Here is a 17,220-nt window from a genome sequence, read left to right as displayed (position 1 = left end):
TTTTTTTTAATAAAATTAATAATTATTCTTTCATCAGGGACATTTTCTGGTGATACAACTTCTTTTATTTTTTACGGCAAGCAGGCAGCAGTAGTGACCATAATGCACATGGCCCCTGCTTTGAGCTCTATGCGGGCACTCTTGTCTTTTCCCACAGTGAAGGGGAAGTTATAGTATATGGTGACCTCTTACTCTGTCCACTGAGGGCATTCCACACAGCACTAGGGCTGATAGCCTAGGCAACACTGATGGGCAGTCCTGAGGTGCCTCTGCAGTGGCCAAAGTGTTATATTGGAACTGGATCAGTGAGACAAAGTAAAGCCACATTTGAGTGGTCAGTTGGGAGTCTATTAGCAAGCCGGCGACTGCAGTCAGACTAGCATCCCAAAGAACCTGCAGCCCCAAATGCAGTTACTACAAAGCTTATAAAGGCAAAAAACACATCAAGGCAGATGTCACATGGTTATGAGGACTAGCAAAACTTGTTCTACTGAAGCAAGCTGTCTAGAGGGAACAATCAAGTATAACTAAGGGCAAGTATTCTCCGAAGCAGAACTTTCATGGAGCTAAACATCTCATGACACACCTACAATTCAAAGAATATCACCTCTATATTGTTTAACAACCTATAACACAGCTGCAGATCAAAGAAAGTCTTATCTCATGTCTAATATTCTTAGAACTGGGTGAAAATTTCCCATCATCTCTTAAGATAGTGCCCAAATTCTTAATTTAAAAGACATTAGGCAATAAGCCAATTACTAAATGGGCAAGGGAACTAAAGACAGTCTTCTCAGAAGAAGAGATAAAAATGGCAAAGAAACACATGGGGCCTGGTTGTAAAGGAAATGCAAATAAAGACAACCCTGAAATACCACCTTACCCCAGTCAGAACGGCCACACATTAAATTCAGCCAGCAACAAATGCTGGAGTGGATGTGGAGAAAGAACGTGTACACAAGCAGTCTGAAGGGTCCTCAGAAAGCTATACTACTCCTGGGCATGTATCCTGAGCAACAGGAACCAGTATACAAGGACACATGCACCATTTTTTTTTTTTTTTTTTGTCGGTTGTGGGGCTGTCCCTTAGCTCTTCAGCTCAAGACTAGCGCTCTACCACTTGAGCCACAGCGCCACTTCCGGCTTTTTCTGCTTATGTGGTGCTAAGGAATCGAACCCAGAGCCTCATGCATGCCAGGCAAGCGCTCCACCTTCCCCGCCCCACCTCTGTGTTCATTGCTGCACTGTTCACAATAGCTAGGATATGGAAACAACCCAGATGTCCCACCACAGATGAATGGATCCAAAAATTGTGGTACCTATATACACAATGGAATATTATGCAGCCATTAGAAAGGACTAAATAATGGTATTTGCAGAGAAATGGATGGAACTAGAAATCTTGTTGAGCGAGATAAGCCAAGAGCAAAGAGACAAACGGCACATGGTCTCCCTATAGGTGGATGTTAAATCCAAAATGTAAGGTAATACGACAAAGTAAACAAGACTCGACAATCAAAGGACCTCCACTCATCTGGTCGAATCATTACTAAATGACCCCATGCTGCTGATCACATATATAGTATATATATGCACATCAGAGGGAAACTAGGAGGAGGATACGGAACTAGAAGGAAATGGGGGAAAACATACAACAGTGGGATCCATCAGCTGCACTGGACATTGATTAAAACGAACCAAGCAACTTAATGACAGCGATGGGAGGGAGGGAATGAGCGGGAAAGAGGGAACAACTGACACTATGCAAAAGGAAAGGAATGTACACATCACCCGATGTGGAAGAAATAACTGTATTGTCAAAGCCCATAGAACTCATAAATGTTATAGACCATGATAGACAATTTGTCCCATGAAGGTTAGAATGTGTTTGTGACTTTAAGTAAGCATCACTATCCCACAATACTGTGAAATTAGGTAATCACCTAATCACAATTTAAAAAATTGCAAAAAAAAACAAGACATGAGAGTACTTTCGAAAAAAAAAGAGAAAGTCCAGAATAAAAGTTCCTGCCCTATTTGTTTTATCCTAAGATTATTTTTTTTCTTTGAAAAACACTATCACAAATCTGAAAAAAAGACTCCGCTTGTGACCCCGACGTGATTTGAACACGCAACCTTCTGATCTGGAGTCAGACGCGCTACCGTTGCGCCACGAGGCCCTGCGGCCGCGCTCTTCGCGGATCTGCTACACAAGGACTAGCGTCCGGAAGTGAGGGGCGGAGACTCGCCGTCGGCCCCGCCTCCGAGATGTCCCTGAAGTTAACCCTTAGCACTTAGACCTCAGCACTTACTAGGGTGCACTTAGCATAAACCCCAATTCTCTACCCTTGGGACACATTGAGATCACCCAAAAAAGGCGATTTCTACGTGTTTGGGCTTTGTGTGTGTGTGTGTGTGTGTGAAAATGTTGTGCCCAAGCTCATCGCCGCTGATGACTCTCAAAAAGCCCTTATTTTTCTCGTTTGGTCTGGGTTCCTCCTCTGTAGACTGGGAATAATCCTGTTTGGCACATAGGGTGAGCCACGCCCACCGGGAACGGGGGCCCGCGCGCGCGCGTGCACAGAGCAGCCGACTTCTCTCGTACTTCACGTGGGAAGCACGAGCCACATTCAGACCCAACGTGGTCATCTTAAGCAACTCCGGAAACCTCTAACTCCTGTGAGCGTTGGTGGTATAGTGGTGAGCATAGCTGCCTTCCAAGCAGTTGACCCGGGTTCGATTCCCGGCCAACGCAATTTCCTTTTTACCTTTTCGCGTTTTCCCCTAGTCGGGCAAAAAGTTGCCTAGAAGACTTGCAGACTGTGGAGAGGAGCCATCCCACCCTCCAAGAAAAGGACCACTCTTCCTGCCCCTGGGCTCGGGACGTGCGAGTTCCGGCCGGAAGACACCCGGGCCGCGAACGCCCCCGGCTGCAATCCCAATCCTGGGCCGGGGTGCAAATACGGACTGGCGGCGTGGCGGAAGGTGAGGAGCTCAGCCGCCGCACCCGGGCCGCGCCGTCCGCGGAGCGTGCATTTGCAGCTGCAAAGGTCCGAGGGAGCAGCCAGTCGGTTACGCCTGGGGCCGTCTGCTTCCTAGGGTACGGTGAGCTAGTGCGCTTAGCTCCACAGACCCATGGGGGCGACCCACGCGAGGCCGACGGTCCCGGCAAACCCCTCTCCCCGTTTTCCTCCCTCTCTCTAGTTGTTGATCTTTCTCGGTGCCCGCAGGAGCATTTACAAAATAAAAATAAATGGATCTACACCGGAAATCTTTAAAAAGAGTTGCGCCTCCCCGTCGGGGAATCGAACCCCGGTCTCCCGCGTGACAGGCGGGGATACTCACCACTATACTAACGAGGAGTGAGCTGATGGCGCCTCTCTCCAGATCCCTGATCTGGGATGTTGGCCGTGCTCAGCCGGCTCCGGGCGCGGCGGGTATTTGAGGATCTTCCCCCATCGTGGAAGAGGCTAAGCGGAGGCCTATGCACGATGCGCGGGGCCCCACTGAACTCGGGTCCCCGGAAAGGCGGTCACGAGCGGCGGAGACCGAACGGAGAGGTCGGGCCTCCCCGGTTGCCGCGGGCTCCTGGCTCTCCGCGCGCACCCGGCCCGGAGCCGGACGCCGGAGCCGAAAGCCCGTGTCGGGCTCCACTCTAGACGCTCGTCCGCTGCGCTTAGTGAGCTGGGCAGCAACGCGCTGACCACCGAGCCCGGGTGTCGTAAAAGAGTTGTGATCCCAGATCCACACATCGCGCTGGGGTGTGGGGGGTGTCAGCCAGATCAGTAAAACTGGGCTCGTCCGGGATTTGAACCCGGGACCTCTCGCACCCGAAGCGAGAATCATACCCCTAGACCAACGAGCCGACACGCACTGCCGTCCGCGCGCCCATCCTTAGAGGTCGTACTGTGTTTGCTGCGGTCCGAGTTGCAAACATCCTGGTGAGTGTGTAGGGACCACCTGGCTCCAAGAGCCGAGCACTAGGGATCTGGGGCTGGGGAATCTCCAAGCCTCCGGTCCTGCAGCTCGAACTCCTCCCAGGAAATAACGTGAAGGAAGTGGGGGGGCGGGCGGGCGTGCTCTGGGCCTCGCCCCCACGCCGTCCTCCTGGATCGCTAAGAGCACCCAGCTCCCTTCTGTCTATTTGCCATCCCACACCTGGGGATCTCGACCCTTCGCTCCTCCAGGCAGGGCTTCGAAGAGAAGCGATGGGATTGTCTGGTTACAGGATAAGCTGGGGGCTGTTAATGACCCTGAGATCTCTAGATGAACACCAGCCCCTCTAGTTGTCTATTTTGGAGTAGGGGTGGGGAGGAGGAGGCAGGGAACACGGCTTCCCACACACAGTTGAAAAGCAGAGAGAATGATTTCTGGAGTGAAGAAGACATCATGAAGGTATCGTTAAGCTAGGTGATGGGGATGCCAGAACAGGCTATCAAGACTGTCTCTGACCTCCTTCCGGTTTGTAGAATCACATGACCTCCTCCTATCCTCTGGTCTAACCTTGGCTTTGCGGTTCCCTCCCAGGATGGTCCAGTGGGCCCTTCTACCTGCCTCTGAAGCCCCACAGAAAGCAAGGGGCTCTTGGACCACAAGAGCCACAGGTGGACCTGGCTTTGAGGCCTCAAAGTCTTCCAGGCTGTTTACTGAGTGTATATGTTCACTGTTTACACTGTGTATATGTTCACTATTCTCTTCTTTGCCAAGAGCCCCTGAAAGATGTGTGGGGTCTTTTATAACTTAGTGCCTGTCCCACAGCCTGCAGCCTCCCTGGACTCAGCCTGAGTTGACCATCTTATTCCATATGCCAGTTCTGTGATTTGTGAGGCCAGGTCATTTCTAAGGTGTCACTCATGAGTACTTGGGTGGGGGAGAACTTCAGTAAGAGGTTTAAGTTATTAGATTTTTTTTTTCCAGGTAGCAGACAGTAGAGAGACAGAAGTCATCCCAGCTTTTCCCAGGAGAAACAGCAAATCTTTCTAATAGAACCTTTCTAGAAGGAGGTTAGCACCTCCTTCCTGAAATCCTTTCCAATTCCTGCCCCCACTCCTTTCGGGCCCTAGCATTCCTTGCCTGCCTGCTCTTTCTTTCTTTCTTTCTTTCTTTCTTTCTTTCTTTCTTTCTTTCTTTCTTTCTTTCTTTCTTTCTCTTTCTTTTTTTCTTTCCTTTCTTTTATTTCTTTTCCTTCCTCCCTTCCTTCCTTCCTTCCTTCCTTCCTTCCTTCCTTCCTTCCTTCCTTCCTTCCTGTCTTTCTTTCTCTTTCTTTCTTTTTTTGTTGGTCATGGGGCCTGAACTCAGCCTGGATGCTGTCCCTCAGCTCTTCAGCTCAAGGCGAGAGCTCTACCACTTGAGCCACAGTGCCACTTCTGGCTTTTTCTGCTTATGTGGTGCTAAGGAATCAAACCCAGGGCCTCATGCATGCAAGTCCTTGCCATTTTTTGTACCTAGACTAGGCCACTCAACATATGCAGAAAGGAAGGCCTAAACAGTTTCAGATCAACAAAAGCCCATCCTCCTAGGAAAATGCACACAATACTGGGTGTTCATAGCTGCCCCAAAGCCAGGCACATCCATGGACTTCACTTTCAGAATCTAGAAACTAAGGTGTAAAACATTGGATCATTTTTTCCACTTTGGTGGAAATAGTTCACACTTTAACAGAAGCCAAAGCTCCTTGCACAGAAAGATTTTGTGGTAAAGTTTACCTTTGGGCAGTCACATTTGATGAAAGATGTTGGAAATAAACAGGTGAATTTGGAGTAATGGCATCCTCCACTTTGTGCACTTTCAGGAAGGAGAGTCCTAGCTTTCTGAAAGTTTTCCTTTTCATACTCCATGTCCCATCAATGAATTACTTATGCACAGCATCCAGGGAGTCACCAGCCAAAACATGGTGTGGCGGACTGGGCTTCGTTGCTTTACTGGCTGCCCTGGGGACAGCAATTCCTTTAAGCTCAGGCTTTTACTCAGATATCTCACAGTGGACCAATGCTGGTGTCTAGACTATGTTGTTTTCAAACAGTTTTAGTAGGTGACAACAGCTCAGAGGCCCAGCCTGGTCTTTCTAGCATTTACTTCTAAAATCCAGCCGCAGGACTCTAGGAGTCTGCCTTTCCAGATCTGTCTTATTCACATGATAGGAGCGCTCTCCACATAGCCATGCCATCAGAGTCTAGGGAAGGATTGAGGTTAAGAACCCATGAAAGGCTTGCTAAAGTACTGACCCTAAAATCCCACAGTAGGGCTGGGAAGGTGGCTCAGTGGTAGAGTGCTTGCCTTGCATACATGAGGCCCTGGATTCCATTCCTCAGTACCACATAAGCAGAATAAAGCTGGAAGTGGCGTTGTGGCTCAAGTGATAGAGTGATGGCCTTGAGTTGAAGAATCGACAAAAAACAACAACAAATAAAATCTCACAGCAATTTTTTAAATCATATGTCCTATATAATACATAGATAGCATAAAAGTATGAGACCCCCCCAAGCCACAAGAGATATAATGGACTCAACCAAAATAAAATTGTGGACGCTTAGAGGGAAAGGGAGAGGGGTTAGACATTGAAAGAATGAAGAGGAAGGAGAGAAAATGGCATCCACGGATTACAGTACCTATAGCCAAGCAGTGCTTACACCCACTGCGCAGCCAACTCAAGGATATGCCCAGGAATATAGGCACCAAAGCTATGGAACCTATGGACAACCTACTGATGTCAGCTATACCCAGGCTCAGACCCCTGCCGCTTATGGGCAGAAGTCATATACAACTTTATTTATTTACTTTGGTCAGTCATGGGGCTTGAACTCTGGGCCTGGGTGCTGTCCCTGAGCTCTTCAGCTCAAGGCTAGTGCTCTACCACTTAAGCCACAGCACCATGTCCAGCTTTCTGAGTGGTTTATTGGACTTTCCCATCCAGGCTGGCTTTGAATTGTGATCCTCAAATCTCAGCCTCCTGAGTAGCTAGGATTAGAGGTGTGAGCCACCAGCACCCAGCCAGAATGCAACTATTTATGGTCAGCCTGGCACTTGTGGTTGTAACACCATGATTGCTCTAGTCACCACACCCAGGTCTCCTATGCAACTCAACCTGCATATGGCATTGAGCCTGCTGTCCCAGCCCATGGGCAGCAGCCAGCCAAGACTAGTCAACCTCCATCTAGAACAGAGGCTGATAATCAGCCCAGTCTAGGCTATAGACAAAGTAGAATTATCCACAGGTTCCTGAGAGCTACCCCATGCAACCAGTCAGAGCACCTCCATCTTACCATCTTATCCTCCTACCAGCTGTCCCTCTACACAACAGACAGAGCAGTTACTTTCAACAGAACACCTACCGGCAGCGAAGCAGCTATAGACAGCAGAGTAGCTATGGTCAACAAAGCAGATATGGACACCAGCTTCCCACTAATTGTCCCTCCACCCCTCTGCCTGCCCCCCACCCCCTAGATCTTACAGCCAAGTTCCCAGTCTAGCCAACAGACCAGCAGCTACAGGCAGCAGAGCTCATCTTGAGTAGTAGGGGTGGAGGATTTTCTGGACTAGGTGAAAAACAGAGCACGAAGTGGCCCTGATTACAGAGCCACTCGGCTCCGTAGAGGTCCAGGTGGCCAGCAGATCTGGGGATCCATGGGTCTCCTGGGACGCCGTGGAGGAGGCTTTCTCCCCCACGGGACCGCGGGGTGTCCAGGGGGAACCTTCTGGAGGAGGCCGACATGGAGTTGGGGACAGGCAGTGGTATCCCAGCCGGGGCTGCCAGAACTTGGCCTGGAGGACGGAGCGCCACCGGCGCGAGGCCTGGCCCGCGCTGACCACGGAGTGTGTGTGTGTGTGGGGGTTCCTTGCAAGGATGCTAAGGTCTTTTAAGGACGTTACCCGTGGGAGCTTGTGAGCATGCTCAGTGTCACTGCGGAGGAATCAGACGGCCTCTGACCGCCACGAGGTTCATGTTTGTGATATTTGAAATTCCGGATCTTTATTAGAGTTTTTGGTTTCTTGGGGAAGAGCCTTGGGATGCAGGTGGGCTACCAGGTGCGCCACGCGTGAGCGTGGGTTTTGGCATTCACCTGGGCAAGATGGCCAGCCAGCTGAGACAGGCCAGGGCCCAGAACACCTGCTTGGTCAGAGCGGAAACCATCGGAGAGCCACCGACAGGGGTACAAGAGACCAAACAATAAACCACAAAATACAAGCGAACAAGACCCAAGGCACCGCTGGGATTCGAACCCAGGATCTCCTGTTTACTAGACAGGCGCTTTAACCAACTAAGCCACGGCGCCTGCCCGGGGCGGGTGTTCTTCTCGAATGCACTAGAGAAATATACCACTTTGGAGGCTACAGGGCGCCCTCAAAACCTGAGCTGGTGGACGAACTTCTCAAGCGAGGGTGTGCTGGTGGGACTGATTGTTGAGAGCCTTCGGGCCCGGCCGGAAGCACATGATTGAGAATCCGGAGAGCTTCCGGAAAAATAATTCTTCGTAGTCGGCAGGATTCGAACCTGCGCGGGGAGACCCCAATGGATTTCTAGTCCATCGCCTTAACCACTCGGCCACGACTACACACTTCTGTCTTAGGGTTATATCCTGAGTCTTTCTTAGTTCCCAGGCCCTTCCGCCAGCAATAGCAATGCGCTCGCGGCCAGCCTCCTTACTCCCAGGCTTTCGGGGACAAGACTAAGAGCACGACTGCCAGCCAGGGGCAGAATGAACCCCTGGCTTCAGACTGAAACCCTCCTGGCGGAAGGTTTCCATTTCCGATCAGCCTTCGGGAGAAAGGGCAGGGTTCGGGGCGGGCCGCAGGGCTCTCGGCGTCCCCGCCCCTTTACGCTCCCGTCCTGGTTTTCAGCAACGGTGCTTGAAACCAGTAGTCGACGCGTGCGTGAAGAAGGATCTCCCAGTGGTCGCGTAAAAGAACTGAGGCGGGGCCAAAGAAAAAAAAAAAGACCATCTGGCCCGTACGGGGATCGAACCCGCGACCTTGGCGTTATTAGCACCACGCTCTAACCAACTGAGCTAACCGGCCAGTTGCTTAAGATTGTTTTTATCTTTCCATATAGTGTTTTTTAAGAAAAAGCACTCTGCTACACATATGCCGGCTACACACGTGCTGACCACCTAACAGATATCCAAGTCAATTCCTAAGTGCCATTTCAGCAATTCTTAAGAGATGTAGTTTGGTTCCACATTGCAGGGAAGAAATGAGTAATAACTGCTCCTGCACCCCATAATCATGTAGGTTTAGAAAGCAGACTTTCTGCGGGTCTCAGTGTAAGGAGGTTAGTACCTACTAACCTACAATGCTAACTCCTTGGTCCTCTGTTACAGGCTCCCAACCTCCTCACATACTCTTCCTGGGGCTTGGCACTTCCTCCCCACACCGATCCTACATTTCCCAACACCTTTACGCTCTCTTATGACTCTCTTTCACTCTCACTTTCACACTCTTTCTCTCTCTCTCTCACACACGTGCCCAGCCTTCCTGAGACAACCAGTCATGTTCTTTATCCTGTCCCCACTCCCTCATTTGCTCCCCTTAAGCTCTGAGTTTGGTACCATTTCTCTGCAGGACCAGCTCTTGCAGTTGGAGTAAAAAAGGGAAGGGCTGAAATTATGAATGACAGGTTAGCTACCAGGGAGGCATTGACCAGAGATGAGCATAGATGATAAATGTCCCAGAAGAGCTCTATTGTAGGCCAAAGGGCCTGGCACCAGCACCCTCACAAGAGACAAGTCTTTCGTTGTTCTAACTCCTGCCACAAGGCAAAATCCAGGTGTACAGGGTCATCTGTGAGTGCAGGTACCTTGACCCCCCAACCAGAGGAAAAAATGTAGAAACAACTACGTCCCCAAGTCAGGCTGGCACCATAATTAAAAACTACGGTGAGATAGCAGTTTGTGAATCCACGGATCTGGGGTCCATTGTAAAGAAACAAGAGGCCACAACATGGGAGAAAGAGCCAGAATCCAGGCCACAAGATTTTCAGTAAGGCAGGAAGCACTTTGAGGCCATTTGAAGTTCAGGAAGAAGTGAAGGCCCCCAGAAAACTGGGGTGCTCTGGCTCCTGGATAGAAAGGCAGACTAGTTGGAGCCTGGGATTCACCCGAGTCAGGAGCGGGAGCTCTCCACATTGGAACCGCTGTAGCCGGGAAGATTCTAAAATGAAAAGAAAAACAACAACAAAAGACACCCAGACGAACCATTCATAGTTTTTAGTCCTCATCCACTCTTCTCCTCAACTGCAGCAATTTCCATACTAATCCCTCATCCCTTTCCCTCCCTGGGGCCCATCTACCTGCACTACATTTACCTAGTGGAGTGATATTAGAGGGTTTCTTCTCAAGCTCAAATGAAAGCACAATGGAGCGGAGGACGGAGGGGCTGGTGCAAAGTGTCCGGAGGAAGAGGGTCAAGGGCTCATGGATGGAGGCTGAAGACTAGAAAGGGAAACTCGGCATTTATTGGAACCTATCTCCCAGCCTTCAGCCAAAGCCCCAGGGACCTGGGAGTGTGAGCCCCAGCCTCCCAGGCACATCTCACCTCCAGTTGCGCTCCTGGGCCTGTAAATTGCAAAGCCACTCTCCCTGGCTCTCGGACAGACTCTAGGAGGGAGGTCCACTCACTAGGACCCAGCCCGAGTGCTTCTGCCACATGATGATTCCTGCAGGTCACTATGGCTTCAGCAGTCCCATCCTCTACCAGGAGCCTAGCAGAAAGAAGAAGGAGAGAACACTCCCACAGCAAATTCAAGCAGCCAATCTTCTGGACTCAACAGGCAAGCCTCCTCCCTCCCCATGATTTTCAGTCTTTAGCTCACTTTACATTCGTTCATAAAATATCAAGACATTTCCATGAGCCAGGATTTATGTCAATACAGACAGATTTAGATGCTCAACAAGTAAAACGGTTTAATGGGTAACCTACCTGATACTGGCCTGGCTGACAGATGCCTGCGTGGGGCAGGCAACATCTTGCCCACTGCACCTTCCCTAGGATGGAAAGAGTGCTTAGAGAAGTCCTTTGGGTCCCATGATATCTGTTGGGCATGCTACATCTGGTGAACAATACCTGGAGGCAGACACTGGTACAATGAGCACACACCCACAGGAGCTGAAGGCTGATGATAAAAACCACATGGCAAGAAGCAATGGCTTGGAATGGGGCTGGGCCACCCCTCAGAAGTTCAGCCAGATAGATGTGGGGTAGGGGAGCACTAAGGAAAAAGAAAGAGAGATGGGTCAAGATGCAAACGTGGTAATTCTTAATTCTTAGGAGGCCAACTCAGGAGGATCTTGAGTTAAAAGTCATCCTGGAAGTAATAGTTTAGTCTCAAAAAAACAAGAATAGGCACAGGGATCCCGAAAGCAGGGTGAGTATAAGAGAACTCAGCAGGTCTGAAATGAGAACAGCAGTGAATCCTGGCTCTCTTGGAAGTCTCATGGCCTTTCCCTTGCCTCTGTTCTGCTTTTCTGTCTTTAGCAGTCATCAGTTATTTTTCAGGCTTGAACACCGGGACATAAATCAAGAAAGAGGTATTTGCATTTTTGGACTAAAAATCCTTCAAGAGTCTAGAATGGGGCTTAAGATTGGCTCAGGCAATAGGGCACCTGCCTAGATAGTAGGAGGTCCAGTTACACCAAAGAAAAAGCCAAGGGCCTGGAAGGTGGCTCAGTGGTAGAGCGCTTGCCTTGCATGCCTGAGGCCCTGGGTTCGATTCCTCAGCACCACATAAGCAAAAAGAAAAAAGCCGGAAGTGGCACTGTGGCTCAAGTGGTAGAGCACTAGCCTTGAGCTGAAGAGCTGAGGGACAGCGCCCAGGCCCAGAGTTCAAGACCCCACGACCGGACCCAAAAAAAAAAAAAAAAAAAAGGACAAAGCCAAAAACTCATTAAACTAAAAAAAGAACCTAGCCAGGCAAAACCCACCTTCTAATCCCAGCTAATCAGGAGGCTGAGACCTAAGGATTGCAGTTTGAAGCAAGCCTGAGCAGAAAAGTCCTTCTATCCATGAGACTCCATGTCCAATTAACCAGAAAAATATAGGACTGGAGTATGGCTCAAGTGGTAGAGTGCGTCCTGAAAGAAATAAAGCGAGCGAAGCTGTGCGGTTAAGCTCCGATATCAGCACAATAAACGTATAATATAAATAAATAAGAACCTAGAACACTAGCTATGTATGGGAAATAACTGACTAAAAACTTTCTGGAGAGGCTGGGAATGTAGTGTAGTAATTGGTAGCGTGCTTGCCCCTAGCATTCATGAGGGCCTGGGTTTGATTCCTCAGTACCACATAAACAGAAAAAGCTGAAAGTGGTGCTGTGGCTCAAGTGGTAGAGTGCTAGCCTTGAACAAAAGAAGCTCAGGGACAGTGCCCAGGTCCTGAGTTCAAGCCTAGGACTGGCAAAAAAAAAAAAAAGTGCTTGCCTATAATTCATGTCATATTATCCAGAAAGTTTCTCCCCCTCTCCCCGCCGCCCCTCTCCCCCAACCTTCTTGGCTTGAACGCAGGGCCTGAGCACTGTCCCTGAGCTTCTTGTGCTCAAGGTAGCATTCTACCACTTGAACCATAGCCTACTTCCTGCTTTTTCTGTTTATGTGGTACTGAGGAATGAAACTCAGGGCTTCATGAATGCTAGGCAAGGACTCTACCACTAAGCCACATTCTCAGTCTTTCATTCTTCTTGGGTGGCAGTCCTGGGGCTTGAACTCAGGGCCTGGGCACTGGTTCCTGAGTTTTTTTGCTCAAGACTAACACTCTATCACTTGATCCACAGCTCCACTTATGACTTTTTGGTAGTTAATTAGAAAAATCTCATGGACAGTCCTGTCCAAGTTGGCTTCAAAGCACAATCTTCAACCTTTTGAGCAGCTAGGCATGAGCCACTAGTGCCAAGCTAGTGGTTTTTATTTGGGCCAGAGGAAATGCAGACTCTCAGTGGGATCGCAGAAGATTGTAGTTAATGGCAAATTTCCAGTAAGGGACATGGAAGGGATATGGGTGTAAGGCTGCATAGTGTAGGGACTAGGTCGTATACACTGACCTGATTGTGGCTTCTGATGGAAAACTCAGGACCTGAATATAGGTGGATGATCGGACGCAACAGTAAACATTGTTGGATCTGCAAGTGGAATAGAGATGAGGAAGGAAAAGCAGTCAGATTGGAGCAGGAGCTGACCATTAGAAGTCATGACTGACAGGCGTGGCTCACTCCTCCAGCCCCAGTGCCATACTGGGTCTGGCTTTAGCAAAGCAAAGGGTAGAATGAGGAGAGGAGGACTGGTTTGCCACACCTCAGGAGGGTAGAAGGCACAAATGGCAGACTGACATGTCAAACGTAACAGCAGAGAAGGGTGCTCTCTCAGCAGAGTGGGGGTGAGTGTTCAAAAGAAACCATCACTAAAGAACAGCAGTATAGCCGACACAGGGTAGGTCTTCACCTGGAAACCCTTTTTTCCAGCTGGCTAAAGTGGACTTGGGCTCCTGGAAGGAGTCCTAGCGGGGGAGGCAAGTGTGGGTCTTCAATATATATGTCCAGGCGAGGGGGAAATTCACAGTCAGCAGTCTGTAAAGCTACCGTTAACTTCACACACCTTCTTATGGCCTCTTTGTTCCCTACAGATGGAGGGGAGGGCAGCTAGTGGGATCCACCAAGACCACAAGATCCTATCATTCATTCAGTGTCATACCTTCCCCCCTGAATAAGGGGTCATTACCACTCATCATCCAGACGGGAGCCAGAGGGGATTCACAAGGTGTCCGTGACAGAATCTCAGCTGAGAAAGACACCAAGGTATTGATGAACCTGAAAGATAAGAGAAATACATTAAGAACACAGTGTATAAAATGGAGAGGGTCAGCTCAAAGGTCAAAAAGGAAGCCACAGTGTCTGTCTGCTAGAATATCACATATAAAGTCCTAGAAAATCTAGAAACTCCTTGTTAAAAATAACAAGGTGTTAGCCAGGTGCTGGTGGCTCATGACTAGCTACTCAGGAGGTTGGGATCTAAGGATACTGGTTTGAAGCCACTGGCAGGAAAGTTTGCTGGAGGTGGAGCTATGGCTTAAGTGGTAGAGAGCTGGTCTTGAGCAAAAAAAGAGCCTCAGGACTGGCACCAAAAGAAAAGAAAAAGAAAATGGTATTATATGATGTAAAAGTCTACAACAGTGTAGAAGCAGAGGCCCACCAGAGGCTTGCATATCTGTACTTGTACTAAGAGCCACAGTTGCTCCATCTCTTGCAGCCTCCTGTCTTGGCACTCAGGTACCCTCAAAACATAGATTCTTACCATGGGTGCCATTGGTTCATACGTGTAATCTTAACTACTCAAGAGGCTGAGATCTAGGATCACTGTTCAAAGCCAGCCCAGGCAAGTAAGTCCATGAGACTCTTATCTCCAATTAACCATCAGAAAACTGGAAGTGGTGCTGTGCCTCAAGTGGTAGAGTGCTCGCCTTGAGCTAAAGAGCTCAGGCCCAGGCCCAGACTTCAAGCCCCATGACTGAGAAAACAAAACAAAATAAAAACCCAAAAACCCACCATAGGTTCTTGAAAACACTTTTGTTTTTGTTGTTGGTTGTGGGTCTTGAATTCAGGGCCTGGGTGCTATCCCTGAGCCTCTTTTTGCTCAAGGCTAGCACTCTACCACTTGAACCACAGCACTACTTCTGGTTTTTGAGTGGCTAATTGGAGATAAGACTCTCACTGGGACTTTTCTGTCCAGGCTGGCTTTGAACCATAATCCTCAAATCTCAGCCTCCAGAGCACCTAGGATTACAAGCATCAGCCACAGTGCCTGGCAAAAAAATACTTTCTTTCTGATGGGGTCACTGGTGGCTCATGCCTGTAATCTTAGCTACTCAAGAGGCTGAGATCTGAGGATCACAGTTCAAAGCCAGCCTGGCAGGAAAGTCCATGAGACTCTTATCTCAGAAAACTGGAAGTGGTGCTGTGGCTCAAGTAGTAGAGTGCTCACCTTCAGCTGAAGAGCGAAGAGATAGCCCCCAAGCCGAGTTCAAGCCCCATGACCCACAAAAAAACAAAAACAAAAACAAAAAACCCACTTCCTTTGTAATAAAGATCCATTTCATAAAATTATAGACAATTCAATAGTACTGTTTCATGGAGTAAACATCTCTACATCTTTTAAAATTTGTATTTGCAATCACCCCAAAAAGCTTACATGAGGAATATTATTGTTCCCACAGCCATCAGCCAGCTATATCTTATGTTTTTGTTTTTTTTTTTTGGGTCCGGTCGTGGGGCCTGAACTCTGGGCCTGGGCGCTGTCCCTCAGCTCTTCAGCTCAAGGCTAGCGCTCTACCACTTGAGCCACAGCGCCACTTCCGGCTTTTTTCTTTTTCTTATGTGGCGCTGAGGAATCGAACCCAGGGCCTGTGCATGCAAGGCAAGCACTCTACCACTGAGCCACCTTCCCAGCCCCTATCTTATGTGTTCTTATGCTTCTCTACTTCCCTTTTACTAACGCTTCTCCTTAATTGTGAGAATGCCTGCTGTGACCATTTCCAGTGGCAATGTGCTAGGAGAACTCAGCACACAACACAACTTCCCTCTTGCACTGACCTCATTCCTACACCAGCAAAATCACATTAAAGAAACATACTGTAGCAGAGACTGTTCACCAAACCTGGCAGAGCAGGGGAAGAGAGCATGACCAAATTAATCAGAGGAGCTAGAGGACATTTACTTGTCACTGAACAGGTGGGTGAGCGAGGACTCAGGCAGCAACATGTTCTGGGAGCTCTCAAGCTCTAGAGTCCACTCATCTTGTACAGTGAGGCAGGACACACAACCAGCCAACTCCAGAGGACGCTGAGACATGCAGGATGAGCCCTCAGCTTCAAATGCTGGTGTCTGGTCAGAAATGGGATGACTGCTTCAGAGTGTACCTGGGCCAGAGAGAGGCTCACAAAACTTCATTTCCCTGGAGCTCAGAGAAGGAAGGGCTCTCCACACAGGCTTCTAGCTCAGATAAATCTCTCAGGGAAATCAGCACTGGCATGCCCCCTCCAACTCCAACCCAAACACAGCTTTGTGGGGAAGGGCAGGCTGAGGGAGGGCACTCACAGAGGCACTAGGAGCCACGAGTCGGTATGCTTGCCCCGGGTGTAAGAATTCAAACCAGCGGACTGAAGAGCCGAGGAAGATGAGAAGAATCTGTGAGGAAGGACAGTAGGGTGCTGGGTCCTAGCCCAGAACTCTAGGCATGGGAGGTCGGGTTCAAGGTTCCTAGAGTTCTAGTTTACCTTCTGTTCCTTGTTCTCATCTCTCAGAGCATCAGGGGGGCCCCATCGATTGCCCTCGTTCCTCTGAGTGCCCCCCAGCCAGCTTCCTGACACATGGAAACTGAGGGTAGGTTTGGGCACCTCTGAACTGGTTTCTTGTGGGACACAAAAATTCCGCTTCATGAGGGTTTCCTTGTGGGACAGCAAGAATAGCCGGCTCTGCCTTATGTGGGATCCCTCTGGGCAAAGGGGCTCTTTGTGAGGAGGTGCTGAGGGAGTAGGTGAATGAACAGTGGGTCTGGGCACAGTCAGGATCAGGGCATCATCCAGAAAGAGCTGGACATAGACTCTGGTGAGAGAAACAAGAACAAATCTCTTAGGGATGCAGGCACCATGTGACCTGGGGCCTTGTATTTCCCCACCTCTGTAAGGCCTTTCCGTCCCCACAGATTCAAGGAGACAGCCAGTACCGCAAGGAGCCTACCTGGCCTGCTGGTTCTGGATGAAGCCTGCCATATCCAGTTCCTTCCAGGAAGGGAAGTTGCTCCTGACATCCCTCTCTATGATTAGCTGGAACCTCTCGGCCCGCACCAGACAGCCTAGAGGAAGAAAATTCTTTATCTATCATGGCAAGAAAAAAGAACTGTGGGATGGAAGATGAGACAGACATCTTACAGAACTCATTACCCATCCCAGGCCAGAGCTGGGAGTGAAAGGTCCTCCTGACTATCCCCTGCTCCCCAAAAGGGAGATACTTCCAAGGAGAAACATCCATATGCACATGCAGTCTTGCCCCGGCCTCCTATGCTGAAAGGCCTCCATTGTACTTTTCAACAAATCCCTGAAGCACTGGTTCTTAGGTTCTTTTTTTTTTTTTTTTGGGTCCAGTTGTGGGGCCTGTACTCAGGGCCTGGGTGCTGTCCCTCAGCTCTTCAGCTCAAGGCTAGCGCTCTACCACTTGAGCCACAGCGCCACTTCCGGCTTTTT

The 17,220-nt window shown here is 49.4% G+C and overlaps 1 protein-coding gene and 7 non-coding genes across 8 annotated transcripts in view; 1 reads left to right on the top strand and 7 right to left on the bottom strand.

Moving 5' to 3' along the window:
• Nucleotides 1-2,108: 2,108 nt before the first annotated feature.
• Nucleotides 2,109-2,180, bottom strand: Trnaw-cca. The gene has a single exon. It is a non-coding gene; the product is annotated as a tRNA-Trp (tRNA).
• A 503-nt stretch (nucleotides 2,181-2,683) lies between these two features.
• Nucleotides 2,684-2,755, top strand: Trnag-ucc. Its single transcript has one exon. It is a non-coding gene; the product is annotated as a tRNA-Gly (tRNA).
• A 535-nt stretch (nucleotides 2,756-3,290) lies between these two features.
• Trnad-guc lies at nucleotides 3,291-3,362 on the bottom strand. The gene has a single exon. It is a non-coding gene; the product is annotated as a tRNA-Asp (tRNA).
• Nucleotides 3,363-3,793: 431 nt separating this feature from the next.
• On the bottom strand, nucleotides 3,794-3,865 carry Trnap-cgg. Its single transcript has one exon. It is a non-coding gene; the product is annotated as a tRNA-Pro (tRNA).
• Nucleotides 3,866-8,199: 4,334 nt separating this feature from the next.
• On the bottom strand, nucleotides 8,200-8,273 carry Trnat-agu. Its single transcript has one exon. It is a non-coding gene; the product is annotated as a tRNA-Thr (tRNA).
• Nucleotides 8,274-8,470: 197 nt separating this feature from the next.
• Trnas-aga lies at nucleotides 8,471-8,552 on the bottom strand. The gene has a single exon. It is a non-coding gene; the product is annotated as a tRNA-Ser (tRNA).
• Nucleotides 8,553-8,941: 389 nt separating this feature from the next.
• On the bottom strand, nucleotides 8,942-9,015 carry Trnai-aau. The gene has a single exon. It is a non-coding gene; the product is annotated as a tRNA-Ile (tRNA).
• Nucleotides 9,016-9,658: 643 nt separating this feature from the next.
• Ctc1 (CTS telomere maintenance complex component 1) overlaps nucleotides 9,659-17,220 on the bottom strand; it is a 23,336-nt gene continuing 15,774 nt past the window's right edge. The window contains exons 12-23 of the mRNA XM_013013461.1: nucleotides 16,718-16,832; nucleotides 16,255-16,582; nucleotides 16,076-16,165; nucleotides 15,696-15,862; nucleotides 13,704-13,792; nucleotides 13,428-13,602; nucleotides 13,031-13,108; nucleotides 11,059-11,203; nucleotides 10,915-10,979; nucleotides 10,531-10,696; nucleotides 10,301-10,427; nucleotides 9,659-10,146 (exon numbers count right to left, since the gene is read on the bottom strand). Coding sequence (XP_012868915.1) covers nucleotides 10,010-10,146; nucleotides 10,301-10,427; nucleotides 10,531-10,696; nucleotides 10,915-10,979; nucleotides 11,059-11,203; nucleotides 13,031-13,108; nucleotides 13,428-13,602; nucleotides 13,704-13,792; nucleotides 15,696-15,862; nucleotides 16,076-16,165; nucleotides 16,255-16,582; nucleotides 16,718-16,832 — 1,682 coding nt within the window. The 3' untranslated portion in view covers nucleotides 9,659-10,009. The remainder of the gene's footprint in view (nucleotides 10,147-10,300; nucleotides 10,428-10,530; nucleotides 10,697-10,914; nucleotides 10,980-11,058; nucleotides 11,204-13,030; nucleotides 13,109-13,427; nucleotides 13,603-13,703; nucleotides 13,793-15,695; nucleotides 15,863-16,075; nucleotides 16,166-16,254; nucleotides 16,583-16,717; nucleotides 16,833-17,220) is intronic.

The sequence above is a fragment of the Dipodomys ordii genome, unplaced genomic scaffold (genome assembly GCF_000151885.1).
Source record: "Dipodomys ordii isolate 6190 unplaced genomic scaffold, Dord_2.0 Scaffold19, whole genome shotgun sequence".
Lineage (NCBI taxonomy): Eukaryota > Metazoa > Chordata > Mammalia > Rodentia > Heteromyidae > Dipodomys > Dipodomys ordii.
This window is presented reverse-complemented; position numbering and strand designations above follow the sequence as displayed.